This window comes from Chinchilla lanigera, unplaced genomic scaffold (assembly GCF_000276665.1).
Source record: "Chinchilla lanigera isolate Chin_1 unplaced genomic scaffold, ChiLan1.0 scaffold00062, whole genome shotgun sequence".
Taxonomy (NCBI): domain Eukaryota; kingdom Metazoa; phylum Chordata; class Mammalia; order Rodentia; family Chinchillidae; genus Chinchilla; species Chinchilla lanigera.
In genome coordinates this window covers 6,888,040-6,907,779 of record NW_004955463.1, presented here as the reverse complement: position 1 = coordinate 6,907,779, position 19,740 = coordinate 6,888,040, and the positions used below count along the sequence as shown (strand labels likewise).

Sequence of the window (19,740 nt, the reverse complement as noted above, 5' to 3'; positions counted from 1 at the left end):
TACCGGAGAAAAAAAAAAAAAAAAAAAAAAATGTCAAGAAAGAGATAGGCCAGGAGCTCAGTAAATGTTCTACATTCACAATCCGTTCCTGAGCAGGTGAAAGACCACATTCCCTACTCCATAGGGAAATCTGAAGACTTTCCACAGACTCACAGAACAGTTAGACTTCTTTTATTTGGGGTTCCTCCCAAGTACTAAGAAGCATTAATGACCAAGGAGAGGATACCGCTACTGTACACAGCCTGTTGACAGTGAGAAGGAAGAGTTGAGCGCAAGAGAAAGAATAACGTACAACCAGACCAAGCTCCAGACAACAGTGGTCCAGGGCTAGTTGGTACATGGGCAAAAGGGCTTAAAAACTTCTCTTTCTGATAACATTCAAGCACCAAAGAAAACTGAAACTATGTCCATTGTACTCTATTTAAAATGTACTCTACTTAGAAAGGAAACAGTTTGTGAGCATCATTTAAAAACATTAAAGTAATAAACGGCAGCTCTCTGTTTAAAGTAACACAAAAACAGGCCCTAAGGAAAAGAGGGAGTATTGCGCTATTAGATGACAGAGGTCAGTGGTGAAGCCTATTGTTCTTCAAACAGTGAATCAGTGCTGTCTCTGAACTCACACGACAGGCAAGGCAAAGAGAGCCGGCTCTGTGAATGTGCCTCAACTACTCTTCTTTTCTTTACAAGAACAGTGGAAACAATGCGGTGGAAACATCATCCCACATAACTTTAAAGCACCCAGAAGATTTAGAAAGATGTGTGCCTGCTTAGAATAAAAGAAAACAATGCCTAACTAAAACTATGGTTTTAAGCGTAAAACTGGGTTATACTGAGTAAATTCTGGTGGTATCTAAGCAATGCAAAAATCATAAACTAGTTTTTTTTCTTTTTCTTTTGAGGAGATGGAGATCAAACCCAGGATTTCACCCACACAAGGCAAGTACTCTACCACTCAGCTACACCCTCAGGCCATAGAATAATTTTTATATAAAAACATTCAATTATATACTGTGCTTGGCTGTGGACTGCTGGCGCTTGATAAATACCTGGTTTATATTTTGTTCTGTATGAGAAGGCAGCTGTTCTGACCAGAAGTCATTTATCCAAATGAAGAAAAATTCTGGACTCCTCAAGAGATCCTTGAGTCCTAAGGTATGTTCCTATGTGCTATGCATGAAAAAGGTCCAACCCATTTTTCTGAGAGTATATACTTCTTTTCAAAGTCAAAAAACATTTCGAGATTGGGTCACTGAGGATATAGCTCAGCGGCAAAGCGCCTCCCTGGCAAGTGCAAGGTCGTGAGTTTGATTCCTGGTACCAAAAAAAAAGGTTTCTACAGACAATAAGATTGGGTCATAATGACACCGTTATGCTGAGTAAACACTGACATAAAGCTTTCCCGTGGGCCCCCAACTCATCACAATCCCAAGTCTCTAACAACCCCCTTTGTGCGGTCTGCTCAAAGGAGCAGCTGGCAGGGACACTCAGAGGTAGCTCAGAAACACAAAATCTGGTAACAAGTTGCCCGAAGCCTACACGACGGCATTTGTATTGCAAATGGTCAAGTGGCCACTTGCCTTTTAGGAAGCAACCTAGATACTCTGACCTGCTTTAATCAACACTGAGTCACAGCTGCTTATGCCAACTGCCGGGAGCATACTAGAGCCCACCTTCACTGAGACTTCTGCCCCTGGGACTGAATTCTGCCTTCTTCCATGTTCCTTTGGCTTAGTTTCCTAAATGGTTTTGTTTTTCAACATACCAGAGGGGAAAAATATCTGCTAAAGTAATGCTAATAAATGCCACAAAACACATGATGGACAAGATGCCTACAAATATCTCTACTCACTTACAATTGACTATAATTTATCACATTACAATGCCAAATGTGTTTGGGGAAAGCCTTACAGTATATGCAAATACTTAATAATCAGAATAAAGCATATGATCTGTATAAAAACAAAAAGCCAAGTGCCTTAAGAAGAAAACAAAAAACAAAAACAAAGAAGCAAACACACACACCCAAAAACTTCATGCAATAAGAAAAGTCAAGGTTCTGCTCTGTTCTTGGCTTGGTCATTTAGAGGCCAGTGTTGGTCATACTGATGTCTATGATCTCCTCTGGAGAAAACAGTGCTATTCACACCATGAACTATAAAGGGGCTAAATTAAGATAAACCCACATCATCAATTTGTCTTTAAACATTTCTGTAAAAGCCAATGAAAACAATCTGCACACCTGATCACATTCCATGGAAGAAGCTCCTTAGGGGACTAATTAAACTGATGAATCCTTCCCTGTTAATTTAAGCAGCCATACTCCTTCCATCTGATTTCGGACCCAAAGAGATTTTTACTATTTCCCACCACCTCCTGAGGAACCCCTAGAATCTATCCTTAGTTATACTTACATTCAAAGCATTCTTTGCAGCTTCTGCTTCTGAGCGACTGTCAAAACTGACAAAACCTACAGGCTAAGGAAAGAAAGAGAAACATGAAAAAAAAAGTCAGCAAACAGCTGTCAAAGATAACGTCAAACTGAAGAGCTAAGACAAAGAAACAACCACAGGTGATGGGTAGAAATAAGAAAGCCAGTACCAAAGAATCATGACTTAGTGGCTTAGCCAAATTTTTAACATGAATCAAAGGGATGGTGAGGGTGGTTCTTCAAGGACACAGCCAGGGATTTAGAGAATAAAAAAAAATTTAGAGGTGGTTGGAAGGTGAGCAGCAGTGAATAAGGGGATAGAGGAAAATTTGGGTCGGAGAGGTTCTACTTTCCTAAATCAAATTCACTGTACCTCAGTTTCTTCATCTTTTAAAATGAAAAGAGAACCGAATCACCTTTTGGTTCACTGTAAGTGCAAGGAATATAATGACACAATGATAAAAGCCCTATGGTCTCACTGCATGTCCAAAATTACACGTGAAAATCTCCACCTCAGATCCTAAGAGATGCCTTTTAAAAATCCTGTTTTTAATCAGGTATGTAAACCGTATTGTTGCAAGTAAATAGGGGTCCTTATCCCTTTGGACACTACATCTTCCATCTAGAAGGCTGTCTGTAAAATAGCTTATTCCTGATGAACCAGAGAGACAGGTGATTGTCAAGTGTTCAGCTTAAGAAAAAAGAAAAAAACAGCACCCAGGTAACCCAAGAAGCTTGTTGGAACTGCCACTGATTACCACCTCCCAAACATGCTAGCTGGAGATTATAGAAGTACAAAGTGTCCTGTGCTAATCTGCTAGTCAATGTCACCTTTAAAGGCAACAACAAAAATTCAATCGTAATTAGAATAAAAAAAGAAAGTTAAGCCCCATCAACATTCCTGAAGAAAATTACAAAAAAGGGATCCTTTACACAAAATTTTGGAATTCTTACCTGCTTAGATGTGAGCTTTATAAGAGAACCTTCATAGCCCTGAAAGTAAAGAGGAACCAAGTTTAGCCAAAAACAAAAACAAAAAAACCTAGTGAAAAAAGTAAGTTGTAGTATCATCCTGCTCAAGTAAAAATGAATCCTTTCTCACTACTAATTCTTCTCACAAATGCATTCAAAGTTAGCTGGGAAAGTGATTATACACACACACACTTGCATACATGAGACCTAAAAGAAATCAAGCCCTGAAATTAATGCATTTATCTACATTTCTCTTCTTGTATTTTTTTTCCATGAAATTATGCAATGGCAGGAAAATAGGTGTTTGTCAACAATCTTTTTCTGTTTTCTTGGTTTAGGTAAGAGTAGAGATTTTATAAAATTAGGAGAGGGAAGGGGTCTTAATAACATAACCTGCATCAGCAATCAAGTCTGAACTGATCATACATACACTTGTTATAAAATAACAATGAAACATTTGAGCGTATATTAGTCGCAATTTATTGACCAAAACTTTATTTTTTGTTGTTGTTGTTGTTTTTTTTGTTTTTCTCCGGTACCGGGAACCGAACTCACGACCTTGCGCTTGCCAGGCAGGCACTTTGCTGCTGAGCTAAATCCCCAGCCCCAATTGACCAAAACTTTAAAACCAAAAGGCAATGATACTGCATTAGATTGTGATCTTCTGCTTACATAATGAAGCAGCCAGTTTTCATGATGGTATTCTGATTGCAACATGAAAACTGCCCTGTTGGGTTTCTACTCCAGCTCATCCTCAAAGGAGATGAAAATATCCCTTCCTTTCATCACCTCTCTTCACCCCTGCTCCCACCCTGGTTCCTCAGGATAAGACTACCAAAGTGTGTTTATTTCTCAAAATAATCAATGGCTAGTAGCTTGCACTGATGGATGATACCAGAGGGGGGAAAACACCATTGACATGATTGACTATACTACACACATCAGGTAGAGTCAGATTTGCAGACTGAGGTCAACTGCCAGGGACTTTAATTAAAAGAGGGTTGTTAGGAGTGTAGCAAGGTCCTGACTTTAGCACTGAGGTATCTCGGTAGGATACTGAGATGTTGGAATTGATTCATGCTCACATCTTCCCAGCTGAAAACTCCATCACCAATTAGCTACTATAAACATTTTACCTCCAAGACCTTAAGCTCATGGCTAGAAAAGTCATGATTCACACTGCTGGCCCTTCCTTTCATCAAGGGGTTCTCGCCTAAAAATCCCAGAGGTTTCAACACTCTGAAGGCCTTGGAGGCAAAGGATAAAAGGATATTTCACTCAACTAAAGTACCACTGGATAGGGTTATACTGTGTTCTCAAGTTACAGAGGAACCATATAAGTTTACACTTTAGAACAGCAACAGCAGAGCCAAACACTTGCTCCCTGGCTCTGCCATTTAGTCTTGTGTGTAAACTTGAGCACAGTTAATTCAACTGCTGCCAGTTTCATTTTAGTCTTTTGAAAAAGCAAGGCTAACCCAGAACTGTAGTAATAAAATGAGTTAATTCATACAAGGATCTAGCTAATAAAATCTCAATATTGCATTTTGTTGAAATGCATTTTTGCCCCTCCCATATATATAATTAACAATATTTTGTCAGGAAGATTAACTAGGTTAAAAGAATTCATAATTTACAGAATCTGTCCCTTTTATACCTTTCAGCCCTGCAGAAGCAGCTCAGGAAATTTTATAAATCTGGCACTCTCTCCACACACCTTTTTCCTTTTCCATTTCCTGTTAGCCAGCCCTGTACCAAGCCTTTCTGTTTCCTCCTGTGCTGTCATCAGTACTTCTGTATCTTGCAGTGGCTGTCACAGTGGAGTTGAGCCCATGGTACTCACCAGCACATAAGCTAGACTTCAGCTGAACCTGGTTATTCCTGCAATCTTCTTTCCTCATGTCTCACCCAGTGTTTTCAGCTCCTATATCCTATCCCATCTTTCCACCAAGCTGAATCCTGCCCCTCAACCTGTTCCGCCTCAGCTAGGACAGATCTTTAATGAGAAACCAAGATTATCCACTGCCTAATCTAAGAGTGGCTCCTGCCAGGCACTGCTGCCAACACACCCATAATGACCAACTCAGACCTCCTGGACAGGGGCCCTGAATTCATGATGCCTTCCAGGCCCACATTCTGATGAGCTCTAGCTTCCTCTTATTCTCCAGAGGCTGACCTTCAAAGTTTCTTCTTGGTACCATGGTTTTTTCAACACCAGTCCAATTTCCTGTTAAGGTTTTACTTCCAACAACATTAAGTATCTTTATTTCCATAGTGAGGAAAGCCAGGCAAATGCATTAAATATTTCACTAAATACCAAGAAAGAGACCCCCTGATTCATATAAAGGTATCCTATAAAATCTTGTGTGACTCTGAAACTTAGGATTTGGGCTGTGGAAAAAATAATAGTGTCAGGTTCTTAATCCAACTCATGAAAGCCTATTTATATATTTCTCCAAAAAGAGTACCAAGAATATTATTCCAACTAATAAGGAAGCCACCTACAATAGGGCTTGACTTACATTATTGCATTTGAAATATAAATATGTAAAGGTGATTTATAATATTTTCATGAGCTCTTAGGAGCAGACTCTACAACCGGAGTACAATAAACAGTGGAGTCACTAAGGCTCTTTCAGCTAGAGCAGAGACCCCCGTGACCAGGGGCATGTCCCTGACTCATCCACATCCCCATCCGTAAGACTGCTCTACATTCATTATTGAAGGCCCAAAGGCAGTTTGATCAGTCACTCAGAGACTGTACACTAGAACTCAACTGCTAACTCCTTTATTTATTTATTTATTTATTTTTCTGGTACCGGGAATCGAACTCATGACCTTGCGCTTGCTCGGCAGGCGCTGTGCCAGTGAGCTAAATCCCCAGCCCCCAACTCCTTTAACTCATTAGTCTTTTAAAATCTCTCTCTTTACAGGGTACTTTGTTAAACTTTTTCTTCTTCATTCAAAAAGCCCACATGAATGATGTAGTATATAGCCTTTTTATGTCTTATAACCTCTCAAAGATAGAAAACGTACCTTAAATGGTCTGAAAAGCAGATAGAGCTCTCGAGGTTTGATATCCAGAGGCAGACCACTGACAAATAGGGTCCGGACCTAGAAATACAAAATTTAAGACGTGAGCAAGGGTGTGGACAATCCAGAGGCCAGCTCTCAAGTGAAATCTCAAAAACACGTTTCTCCAAATATTCATGACTCTTATCAAGTTCATGTTCTTTTCATGACACAATGAATACCCAATGTTAGGATACCATCCAGTTAACTCTTACTCTCACATAGTTATTTCTATATGTAGCCAGAGGGAATTATGTCCAGCTAATCTAAAGCTATGAACTTCCTCTCCCTTTCCCAACTAGCCACTGCCCATTTCTACAATCTGGGGTTGTGGGGAGGTTCCATACATTTTACATGATGTGGGGAGGTTCCATACATTTTACTTTGCATAAGAAAATATGTCACGAGGATAGTCAATCTACCACTCCTCTGAACTAATCAAGTGGTCATACCACAGGCTTCAAAAACAAAGTAAAAATTTGGCTTCTCCTGCTTGTCTTGGTACTGGGTCTCATCAATATTCATTACAATAAAATAAATGAAAGACTGGGAAGCAGGGAGAAAAACTTCTGCAAAAGGGAAAGGAAACAAGATATGGAGGGGGCAGAAGGGAAAGGGAATAAAAAGAATTAACATGTGTTATGTATATGTTCCAACTTCCAACGATGAATGCAAATATTATGTACTATGAACACGTACTAATAAAAAAAAGAAAAATAGCTGGGCGTGGTGGTGCACATTTGTAATCCCAGCACTCGGGAGGCTGAGGCAGGAGGATCGTTGTTCGAAATCAACCTGGGTTACGAAGTGAGCTCAAGGCCAGCCTGAACTGCATAGCAACATGCTGTCTCAAAAAGACCAAAAAAAGAAAAAAAAAAAGAAAAGAAAAAAAAAAAGAAAGAAAAATAAATACATGTACAGGTACAAATAACAAGCCCAACACATTTAAATAAATAGAAGCCAGACTGCACAACCAAATCTGCCTATTTTCTTCACTGACTGCTGCTCCCACTGTGCTCTTCTACTGCACACCATCACAGATGCCTGATACATACAAGGTGCCTGCTAGGCGGCACTGTGAAAGTCACTTAAGACATAACAGAGTGCAAGGTGTAGGGTACAAACTAACTCCTACCAACACAGCCATCACAGAGGACCTACAGAGACCAGAGAAAGCATATTAGCATCGAAATGGGAACTTAAAAGGCAGGTAAGATTTTACCAGAGAAAAGATGAAAGGTGAGATGGGTAAGAACCAGAGGCAGTGAAAAGTACTGAAGAAGGCAGTGAGGTACAGGAGAACACACTGCACTCTGGGGCCAGGGTAAACCAAGACTGAACAGAGAACGTAAGGCCAAACCACAGGGCACACTGAAAGCCACCGGCTCAGAAATCTGATTTTGATTAAATAGGCAAGGGGGAGCCATAGAATTAACATTACCACATTTTCTGTTCCTCTGTCCAAGCCAATACAATGTGACTGAGCTCATTTAGATATCATGCTGCCACTTAAAGAAAATTTAACACTCAACTGTTAATAATGCTAATATAAAAGATGTTTGTGCCCAGGCGTGGTAGTGCATGCCTGTATTCGCAGCAGTCAGAAAACTAAGGCTGGAGGATCAGACTTTGAGGCCAGCCTAGGCTACACAGCAAGTTCAAGGCGAGCCTGGACCACAAAGCAAAACTCTACCTTAAAATTAACTAACATTATAAATTAAAAATTCCTCTGTGAGAAATAGGGAGACTATTTCCGAGATTCCTAATACTTTCCATTGATTCTAGTTGTACAGAAGTACAAATCAGCCAGGGCCTTTCACAGTACACAGCAGAATGTCAGAATTCTGGCTGCCTTTTTTACTGTTTATACTTTAAACAGCTATATTGAGGTATAATTGATATATAATAAACTATACACCTCCAAAGTGTGTAATTTCTATGCATGGAAAGACGAAAATCTTCTTTTTGATGTACATATAACCTGCGAAACCATCATAGTTAAGATAATCCATCACTTCCAGAAGTTTTCTCATTCCTTGCACACCTCCCCCAACATCGTCCTCTATACCTTAAACCTCGGCAATCACTGATCTATTTTTTTTGTCACTGAAGATTAGTCCTAGAAGTTTTACACATATGGAATGAGAGTATGTATTCGTTTTGTCTGGATTTTTTCACATTAACCTAAAATAAACATTTATTCATGTTAAATGGATCCTATTACATTTTATTACTGAGTACTCTGTTGCATGGATATACCAGTTTGATGTTCATAGCACCTGCTGATAAACATTTAACTTATTTCTAGTTTTGAGCTTTTGTAAATGAAACAGCTATGAACATTTGCTATGGACTTCACACTTTACCTCTGGATATTCAAATGTAGAATGATTACATATTGTAGATATGTGCCTAACTTTTAAAAACTGTACTATTCCTTGCTTTATGGCACAGAACATGCTAAATATTCTATGTGCATTTAGAACAACTGTGTGGTTTGGTGGAAAAATTAAGATGTTTTTTGTTTTATGTTTTGCCTTTGCTTTTGCTCTGTCTTTGCCACAGGTAAGAAAGGTTCTGGGGCAGAGTCCACCCGTCCATCCGTCCATCCATCCTTCCTTCTTCTCTCATTTCCTTCCCTCCCTATGTAGTGCATGCTGCCCTTGAGCTCACTTAAGTAACCCAGGCTGGCCTCCTGAGTGCTGGGATTATAGAAGTGCTCATCATGTCCGGCATAGTACCAGCCAGTAGAATTTTTACTACGGCTGTTACTGACCATGAGGGATTCCTGCTTTCCAGGGTGCCCCACCACCACCTCTCTTCCCATGATGTACCAAGTGAACACTGTCTGTTCCACCCGGCTGTTCTGGCCAGGATGGTGTGGGCACAGAGGGACTACCATTAAACTCCCTGCTGCTCTGTTAGGTGCTGACTTGATTGCAGAGATTTCCACAGCAATAACATGATAAGCAGACGCACAGCTTTAAATGTTGGACTAACATATGTCTGGTACTGTACCTTAGCTATGGGGCAGGTATCAATCAGAATTTGGAAATCAGCCTAGAAATAAACTACTGTTTATAATATTGTTCAGGGGCTCAGTTGCAGAATGCTCGCCTAGCATGTGAAAGGCCAGGGGTACACAGGGCAGGGGGTTGTTCTAAAGAAAAAGATTTTACACAAACTTGTAAGTCAAGCAATCTACCAACAAAACCCACTAGAAATGTGAGGATTATCAACCAAGATTACTTAATGTAAGAGTTATCTAGATTACATAACAAGAGCATTACATAGCCAATAAAATCATGTTCAAAGAAAACATACATGTGGTTCAATTTTATTCTGTAAAGCAGCATACATACATATACAACATACATATTGGAGGAAAAATACACTGTAAGATATATATCTAAGGGTTTATATGATTTAGCCTCGAGTGGTGGAATAACAGTGATTTTAATGTTTTTCATCAGTATACTCATGGTTTTTTTTTCTATAATAAACAGATTAAATACTGTTAAGTTTATTTTGTAAGATTAAGAATTGCCTCTATTTATTACCTGGCTTGCCTAAGGAAACGGGGAAAAAAGTCAATATTTGTATCAAAGTAAATTATAAAAGTTTATGGAGGAAACTTTCTTATGTAAACATTCCAGAACGAGATGTCAGAGATTCTTATCTCAGTCTCTGAGTAAGACTGCTATAAGTGGGTGTGGGGTGGGGATCAAGCTCCTGGTGGATCCAAGTTTGCTACTTACCTACAGATGCTAAAAGACTCAAAGCCAACCGGAGTCACCCCTGGCACTTCATTTAAACGTGGACAAGAGTGACATTTTCTAAAATCTAGCAAAGCTTAAAGTCCGCCACTGTCTCAGAAACCTGTCAGAACTGGGTGTGGTGGTACAGGCCTATAATTCCAGCGCTCAGAAGGCTGAGGCAGAAGGATTGCCAGCCGGGCTACACAGTAAGTTCAAAACCAGCCTTAACTACATAATGAGACCACATCTCTAAAAAGAAACCTGCCAGAATATTTAATCTCTCTCATTAAGAGAGCTCTCTCCTCAGACAGAACAGGTAGACTGATAAGAGGAAATAATTATCGACTATTTAGATTACATTTCTGAACCCAACTACAGGTTACTTAAATCCAAGGGCATAATGTGTTTGGAATCCTTCATAGGCTACCTCAGACTAGGAAACTAAATCACCTAGGTTTAAAAAATAACACAGATAATGAGTAAAAAAACTTAAGTATTTAATTCATGCTTCTTTATGGCAACTGGAGACTTGAATCAATGGGATATTTGAAAAGATTTTCTTTCCCTTAGTCTTTGTACAGTCAAGTATGGTACGCACCACCTGAGCCATTATGGAGCAATGCATTCTGGGTTTTAGCTAAGGTCTATGGAAATCATAAAGACAAGACAGGATTCTAACCTGCACAGAAGTTACCCTCTGAAGGAAATTGAATACGCAAATGACCGTATCACAAAGCTTGTTAGTTCAGTCACAAAATAACCAATAATAACCCAAAGAGTGAGATAAACACATAATACCAAAGACAACAACAACAACAACACAACTGTCTTTCCCAAAATAACAAATAAATGAACCCAAATGAACTTCATACTAGGTCAAATCATTACCCAGGGCAGCCCTTAGCTGAGCAGTAGCATCTATGGACACAGATGGGTCTGGCACTATGCCTTTAACATGTGCAGACGTTTACTTTAAAAAATACACAGGAAAACACATTTCTTAGTCAAGGACACCGCATGCTTCACAGAAGTTCAGGAGATGAAGCTGCTGACATATAAATCCCAAGAGAGTCTAATGGATTTTATGGCTGAACCTTGAACTTCATTTTTGTTCCGACAAGACTAAAAGAATAAATGCCATAGACACTGCCTGAGTAGGACAGAAAGGCACGTTTTTGGCTCAGCGTTACTCAGAAGACACAGATTTTGGATAATACTGGTCATGTCTTCGTAACCGGCACTACCAGCTCACACCAGAAAAGACAAGCTACATTTCAGTGGCCAACTTCTCATTTAATAACCTCCAAGTCAACAAAGTAAAAGCATTGAGCTCCCCTGACATAGATAGATAGTAAAAATACCACACCACGAAATATAAAGGCCCTATTTTAAACAATGAGCATGCCTTTTTGTGTTGGTAGTGGAGAAAGTACTTGATTCAAAACATGGGTATGTGGTAGAAAGTAGTCACGTCCTTTTTAACCAGTTGTCCTACCAGACAAACATACAGTGTCCAAAGACTACGGCCATTTTCTGTGTATGTTCTAGTTTTCTTATAACAAGGTTTTAAGAATCATCTCTAGCTTTCCTAGGCTGGCCCCTTGAGGTTCCTTTAAAACTCTGAGAATAGAGAAAGGCACTTTCTTACTTTCCAAAGACCCATTAATTACTGTATTTGAAACACTTGGAACCTTTTAAATAGTAAAACCCCCAGGCGTGGTGGCACACACCTGTAATCCCAGCACTCAGGAGGCTGAGGCAGGAGGATCCTTGTGAGTTTGAGACCAGCATGGGCTACAAAGTGAGCTCAAGGCCAGCCTGAACTACACAGTGAGATCCTGTCTCAAAAAGACCAAAAAAAAAGTAAAACCCATGATGGTGTGTCAGTGTTCACCTATTGCTTAAGTTTGTTCTCAATGTATCACTCTCAGACCCATAAATGAGGGCTTCAAAAGCAGCTTTCAAAAGTGCTGTATGTTTGAATTGTTCTTTTGAATAAGTCTTCCTTTGGGTACAGAAGTGGATTAGAGTCCAAAGGTTCTTTGCACTTTGTAGCAGTCCTAGGCACAGAGCACACACTATCTCCTGACCGATTCAATAATCTACAGAATGGCACTGTGTATCCCTGGAGAAACAAGTGTCCACCTGTCAAAAGATCTGGTGATGACAAGGGAAATTAGATGAATGGCGGAATTTCCCAGCCACAATTATCCACGATCATACAGTTATCACAACATCAACTGACAAATATTCATATGTGACAAAAAGGCAGAAGACATTAGTATTAGTCATGTGACAAAATTCCGAAGAGAGAAAAGAGGATTGGGACAAAAAAAATCAGAATCATAGAAGAAAAATTTAAAAATGAAGGCATAGACTGAAATAGATTAGAAAACAAAAACCACAAAAACTTTAAACTATGTACATCTTTTAGGGCAAAGAGAGTGACTATTATATGGTTAGTATATCTGGTTTTTGGTTTGCTTTTTTTGGTACCAGGAATGGAACGCATGACCTCAGGCTTGCCAGGCAAGTGCTTGAGCCACTGATCTATATCCCCGGCCCTATGGTTAGTAAGTAATAAAACCTCTCACATTTCAACTCATAATTAAACATATTTATGTATAAATAAATCTAATTTGTATAAATGCAAATTAATAATTAACAGTGCCTCAAGAAGATGCTGAAACTCATCAACTTATCATTTAAAATAGTGATGACATATTTTAGTGACTAGATAAATAGTGACTAGATATTTGTATCTAATGTCATAGAAAAGCCTCACAATTGTTAAGTGGAAGGGCAAACACTAGAAGTTTTTCATATTCTTGACTCCTACTGGCACAAAAACAGACATGAAGACCAACAGAACAGAATAGAGGATGCAAAAGAAAAAAAACAACAAAAACAAAAACAAAAAATCCACTCACCTGGCAGATAAAATACACTTAATCACCTGGCAGATAAAATAGGTAAAACTCTTCAAGTTGTAGGTGTAGGTAAGGACTTTCTGAACATAACCCAGGTTACAGAGAAAATAATACCATCAACAAATAGGAGCGTATCAAATTAAAAAACCTCTGTGCAACAGAAAGAAGAACCAATGGAGAGAAAAGATAACCTGGAGAATGGGAAAGAAATTTGGTCAGCAATCCCTCAAACCAAAGACTAATATCTAGAATACATACAGAACTAAAAAAATTAGACCCCCTCCTAAATAGAGGACTCAATCAAAAACTGGGCAAGTGAAATGAGGAGACACTTCAGTACACATGGCCAATAAATACATACATGCTCAACATCAGTCATCAGAGAAATGCAAATTAAAACAACACTGAGATTCCATCTCACCCCAGAAACAATGGCCGTCATCAAGAAATCAAATACAAGAAATGCTGGCTGGGTTGGAGAGAAGAAAGATCCTTCCTACATTGTTGGTGAGAATGTAAAACTAGAACCACCACTATGGAAATCAGTATAGAGATTCCCCAAAAAACTAAACTAGAAATTCCATGGGACTCAACTATTTCTCCTCTAGATATCTTCCTGAAAGAGTTAAAGACATGATATTACTGTAATACATATGTATATGCATACCCATGATTATAGCAGAATAGATAGTAGCTAAAATCTTGGAAACAGCCTGCACGTCCATCAGCAGATGAATGAATAAAAAAAATGTGGCATTTACACACAATGGAGTAATTCTCTGCCATAAAGAAAGATAAACTGGAGTCATTTGTAGAAAATGGGGCACCTTGAGGCCATATTTTTAAGTGAAATAAGTCTGACACACAAACAAGTTTTGCATGGTTTCTCTTGCATGACAAACCCAAATTATAAATAACTAAATTTAAAAAAAAAAATAACTAAATTTAAAAAACAGGAAGCAGGGAGACAGATCTTTCTCCAAGGGAAGGGGAGAAGAGATAGAGGGGAGAGAAGGGAGGGACAGAGGATTAAAAAAGGAATTAAGATGTCGTACGTACACCTAGCAACTCTACACAAGGAATGTAAACGTTATGTACTACAAACGTGTACAAAAAAAAATGATTGGAAAAGAAAAATTTGTATCCCCAGTTTATCTTTCAGTGAGATAAACGGAAGGTATAGGGAAAAGGGTATAGAAAGAACATATACCAAATTACCTATACATTAATAGTGGAGAAGAGAGTGGAACTATCAAGAATATTCTTCTTAATTAAATATTTATACAGTCGAAATTCAGATATTTATAAACACATACCACAACTTTTAAAATGAGAAAACATGCTATGTAAGAGCTCGGCTATCTGCCTGACATTAAGAGAAATAGAATGGAGCAATACTCAAGAAACAAATTAAATAGTGAGAAAACAAACAGAAACCAAAATGTATCTCCTTCCAATTGTAAATATAAACACTGGGTATTTCCAGTCCAGCTCTGTCCTTAGAAATTTTCTTATTCTCCTGCTTGAATGAGCTTAATCTAGCGAAATATACATTCATGTGACTTGCTTCACATTTCAATTCTGACTACCAGTCAGTATTTCTCAATACTTACCTCTAAAATAAATAACAATCTAACAACGAAGGGTGACTAGTGACCGAAAGGTCCAGCTCTAGAACCATGGACCACTTTGGTGTTAGTCAGTGGGGTATTCTTGCTTCATGACTGTCCCTCTTCCCACTAAGCCAAGAACAGAGGAATTCATCCAATGAACTGCCTGCCATCTCTCTTCTGAGAGACCATGTAAGGTAAACTTGGTTTCAGGAACTGGGATGTTAAAAAGAGCTCCACTGCCCTGTGCAGTACAATTTCCAAAGAACAGGGTTGTTTTAATACACAAGAGAGTAGAGGCAGAGCCCTGCTCTTGTATGTTTTATACACTGGTTAAATACACTTTTTAAATAAAGTGTAAGTGGTTTCAGTTCTTTGCTTATTTCGTAGGCACCAATTTAAATACCAAATTTCAAGACTGGACCTCACTGAGGACTAATGATCATCTCATTTCCAAAGAAGGCTCTGCTGGCTTGGTGTGGTATTCTATTCGTGTCTTGCCACCATGGAAATGGGTTACCACAACCACTTAAATGGTCTCCCAGGCATTTAATCTGGTTGTAGTCCAACAGAATCTGACCAGTCTTCAGTGAAGCTCCACTTTCTTGTTGGCACGAGCTTCAAGATGGAGCAGGTGCTCAAGTTCCCTGCCTACAAGCACCACCTACTGGACTTAAGGCCTGTGCTCTTCCCATTCCCGGGGAAGGTACGTTTCCACTCAGGTAGCCAGGTTGCTACAGCACCAAGGATCAACTAACCATAGGATAAAAGGGTTGCTATGATGTTGTTACAGGCATCCAGGTTTATTTTATTAGATTTAAACTGGAAACTGCACGTTCCTTTGCAAAGGCAAAAGCCACCAATTTACCACACAACCCCTCCTTTGTTCTGAGAGCTCCACTATGGTATGTCCTAAGTGCTGCTGAGGTGGTTGATTCAATCTATACAACAACCAAACTTATACTCTGGCTTTATGCAAAGGTCATCAATAAGTTTCTAGAAGGATCAGGAGAAAAGGCTAATGGAAGCACATATGGAAGAGAACAGTGTTCCATAAACTCATTCATGCAAAGCATGGGCACTCTTCAGAACATACACAGGGAGTGGAGACAACAAGTTAGCACTGAGTTTACCATGCCACCATGTTCAATCTTTGAGAAGCCTATCCCAGCCCAATCAAATACTAATCCATAATGAGCTTGCTTCATAAGTCCCCCTTTGATAGTATTTCTTAAGACAAAGTCCAATGCTGGCCATTTCTCATCTAAAAGGAGAAAAAAACAAAAAACAAAACAAAAAAAAAACCTAAGAGTTTTCTAGGGTTTTAGACAGCAATGGTATTGTAGTCAGGGTTTCCAGGGAACAGATTTAATACAGGACACATAATTTATAAGATTATTTTATAACATTCTTCCGAAGAGCAAATGCAGAAGACTGCAAGAGATCTGTTCTTGCACTAGAGACCCAAAGAATTCAGCTGAGGGCCTAGATCTCATGGTAATGTTCTGCACAAGTCCAGCTGAAGACCTAGAGCCCATGACAAGCCCTCCATGAGTCCACCTGGAGGCCTAGAGCCCACAACAATGCCTCATGAAAGTCTGTTTCAGGGATCTGCACTGGGAAGGCCCCAAGGCAAGTGGTGGAAGCTAGAAAGTCTGGGCCAGTGGGGTGAAGGGTCTGTGCCGCCAGGCTGAGAGATCTGCACTGGAGCCAGGAAGCAATGCTCAAGCTAAGGACCAGAGCTCCCACAAAGAGAACCACAGCCATGCTCCCCTCTGACAAGGAGAACAGCCGAGTTCCTATCAGGAAAAATCAGCATGACAGGCTTCTGCAGGAGAATCAACAGCTCACCATCTTCCCCTCCAGTTCTTTTATGCTGTTGGGAACAATATTCAGGTCGGCCTTCTATACCCAGAACCACGCTGATTCAGTTCAGCTGGGTGTTACAGGTTGACCATTAGCTAATCCACCACAATTGGTATATGTAAGAAATATTTATACAGGTGAGCACTGAATATTAACTAATTATTAACCACCTCACTACTAACCAATTTCCTTAGTGCTGTCAGAAACAAGGATAAGTGGGTTAAAAGAAATCAGGAATTGGGAGTTTTAATTAGTCTAGACAGGAAACTACATCTATGTGAGAGAATGTAACTTCATTATTAAGCAAGTCACTTAAGTGCTATCAAACAAAATACAGTTTTTGAGTCTTTAGTGTTAAGGACATTCCTTATAAAAAGGCAAGAGGCTTTACCACTTAATCCTTACCCTACCTGTACCCTACTCTGGCTTTCTTAGTACTTTTAACCAACTTTCTTTCCGGGGGTCTGCTTTGTTTCAACCCTGGTTGGCCAAATCTTGCCCTTCATTCACACGCACTGTTTCCAGGGCTAAAACCTGAAGTTTAAAAATGTGTATATTAGCCCAGTATATTGTAAACAGAAACCTGCATCCTAATTCCCAAAAATATACTTGCCCTTATGGTTTTAATCCTACAGAATACTCCAAAGCTAAAAGATGTCAAAAGATCACCACAAAACAGACTTTCCCATGGAAGGACAAAATGAAAGATAAGCAGAAAACATGAAAAAGATCTTATCAAAATTCTCAGACTTCCTCTTTCCTTCTTTATATTTTGGGTGAGTGCTCCTTTACAACTCAGATTTGTTCAAAGGAAAAAGTCATTATACCTTCACCAAACTACTCAGAAAAAACTCAGAGCGCACAGTTACTCATGGTGGCTTAAGTGGGGAGGGGGGAGGCGGGGGGGCGGGGGTTGTTAAGATCCCAGCACTGCTCACGGCTCTGAAGCATCTTTTGCTTTTGATTTGATCAGTAGGTAAATCCATTTGAAGAATTTTACCCTACCACCCATTTTAGTTTATTTATTTCGTGGGGCGGGGGGTGGGGGGGAATGACTGGAAATAGAACTCAGGACCTTGAGCTTGCCAGGAAGGTGCTTATGCCACTGAGCTATGTCCCCAGCCCCCACCTATTTTAGTTTGCACTACTATCCACAATACACTAACAAACTGCAAAACTAGACAACTGTGGGGAAAAGATTTGTTGAGAGAACTACCCAATCAATATACAGTTTAAAATTCTTTGATGCCAGCTCGGCTCACCTTCATACTGAAAGTTCTTCCTCATATGACAGTGGTAAGTACCCTCGTACTCGGCAGGAGGTAATCAGAAACTACAGAATGAACTAAATAAATGAGGCAAAGTACTGGAAATAAGGGATAAAATAATGGGCATACAAAACCAAAAGCGATCCAGACCCAGAGGGCAAACTGTGGCTTTACGCACTGAAGAGGTTAAGTGCTCAAGGAATATGGCTGAAAAAAATTCAGAGCCAGGCTGCTGGGATTCAAATCCTGGTTCTACACCTCACTTATTTGGTATACCCTGTAGATAACACACACACCCTCTACATTCCTAACTTTCCTTATCTTAAAATAAGTCCACAAATCATCTGGTATTTCTTCTTTCAAGAGGTAGAACTAATTACCCTCCTCCTCATTTGGTGACTTCTCTCGGTGACTCACTTCTAATGAACAGGTTATGGCAGAGGGTGACACTGGACGGCTTTTATTAACTAGATCAAAACAGGAATATGGCTTTCTAAGGATTTGCTCTTGGATCACTTTTGGGGGAAGCCAACTGTCACAATATGATGATAGTTATGAAATTCTATAGAGAGGTCCACATCATAAGTAACATAGAGGTCTTGGCCAAAAGCCATGGGAGTGTGATGTATTGGAAGCAAATGTCCCAGGCACCAGTCAAGCCTTCAGATGACTGCAGGATCCTCTAAAAATGCAACCATATGAGAGTCTGAGCGAGATCCACCTACCTAAGCTGCTCCTAAATTCCTGACCCTCAGAAACTGTGAAATAGTATTTATTGTTTCACTCTGGGGTAATTACAGTTGTTGAAAGAATTAAATGTATGAATACAAATAATGTACGTAGGATTTAGTGCTTGATATCACCGTAAGAGCTTGGAAAATGTTCTCTCTGTTAAGAGGGTTTACAGCATCAAGGCATCACGTACCAATACAACCCTAAGCCTGGCTGCATGTGACATTATCATACAACTTACACACTGTCTTAAAGTGGACAAGAGAGAAAACAGTCTGCACAAGAAAGGGAACAAGTTTAGTTATTTTTGAACCCCAATAATGTTTCTCAAAATCTTTTCAATACCACATTTCTTTCTACTTCTTTAGAGAGTCATGGGCAAATCCCACTTTGGCCATCACATCACCCTCTTAAAAATCCTTTTCTCTTTCTTATTCAACACTTGTCAGATAAGACAAATCTCTCATTTTCCTTCACTCTGTTCCTAGATCATTTCTTTTAAAAAGACTAATTGGTTTAGACATTCCTACCAAAGAAATGCGAAAGGGAAAAGGTAATAAATATTGAAGTGATGTGTGATGATATTGTAACTATGCTTTGACTAAAACCTTACTATTGTGGTAAATCTTCATAGAACAACAAAACACACAGACACATAACAGAGAAAATCAAAATGAATTAGTGGACTGTATCAAGGCGAATTTCTGTTGTGATACTATACTACTGTTTTACAAGATACTAATTGGGGGCAACAAGGCAAAGGGCCTATGCTAGCTCTGTAGTACTTCTTAGAATGTACATATAAATTACAAAAATCTCAAATTAAAAAGCTTTACTGGGGCCCCAGCCTCGCAGGAGCCCGGGACGAGGGTCCCCAGCTCCCGGGAAGCTGCACAGCGGGGAGCGCCGGCCTTTGGGCTAGCCCCCAGCCTCGAAGGTGCCTTGAAGGTGCCTCGAAGGTGCCTTGAAGGTGCTGCGGTAGCGTGCGCCGGCGTGCACCGGCCCTCAGGCAGGCCACTGCCGCACAATTCAGAACTACCACGGCACACACAAGCAATGACACAATTGGCACACCACGCACTAGCTGCGGAGGCCCACCTG

At 39.7% G+C, this 19,740-nt stretch overlaps 1 protein-coding gene across 1 annotated transcript in view; it reads right to left on the bottom strand.

Annotated features, from left to right (window-relative positions):
• The window catches only part of Rbpms (RNA binding protein with multiple splicing), a gene marked incomplete in the record, with an annotated part of 155,824 nt that overhangs the window by 65,614 nt on the left and 70,470 nt on the right, over positions 1–19,740 (bottom strand). The window contains 3 exon segments of the mRNA XM_005398470.2: positions 2,415–2,477; positions 3,386–3,424; positions 6,440–6,517. Coding sequence (XP_005398527.2) covers positions 2,415–2,477; positions 3,386–3,424; positions 6,440–6,517 — 180 coding nt within the window.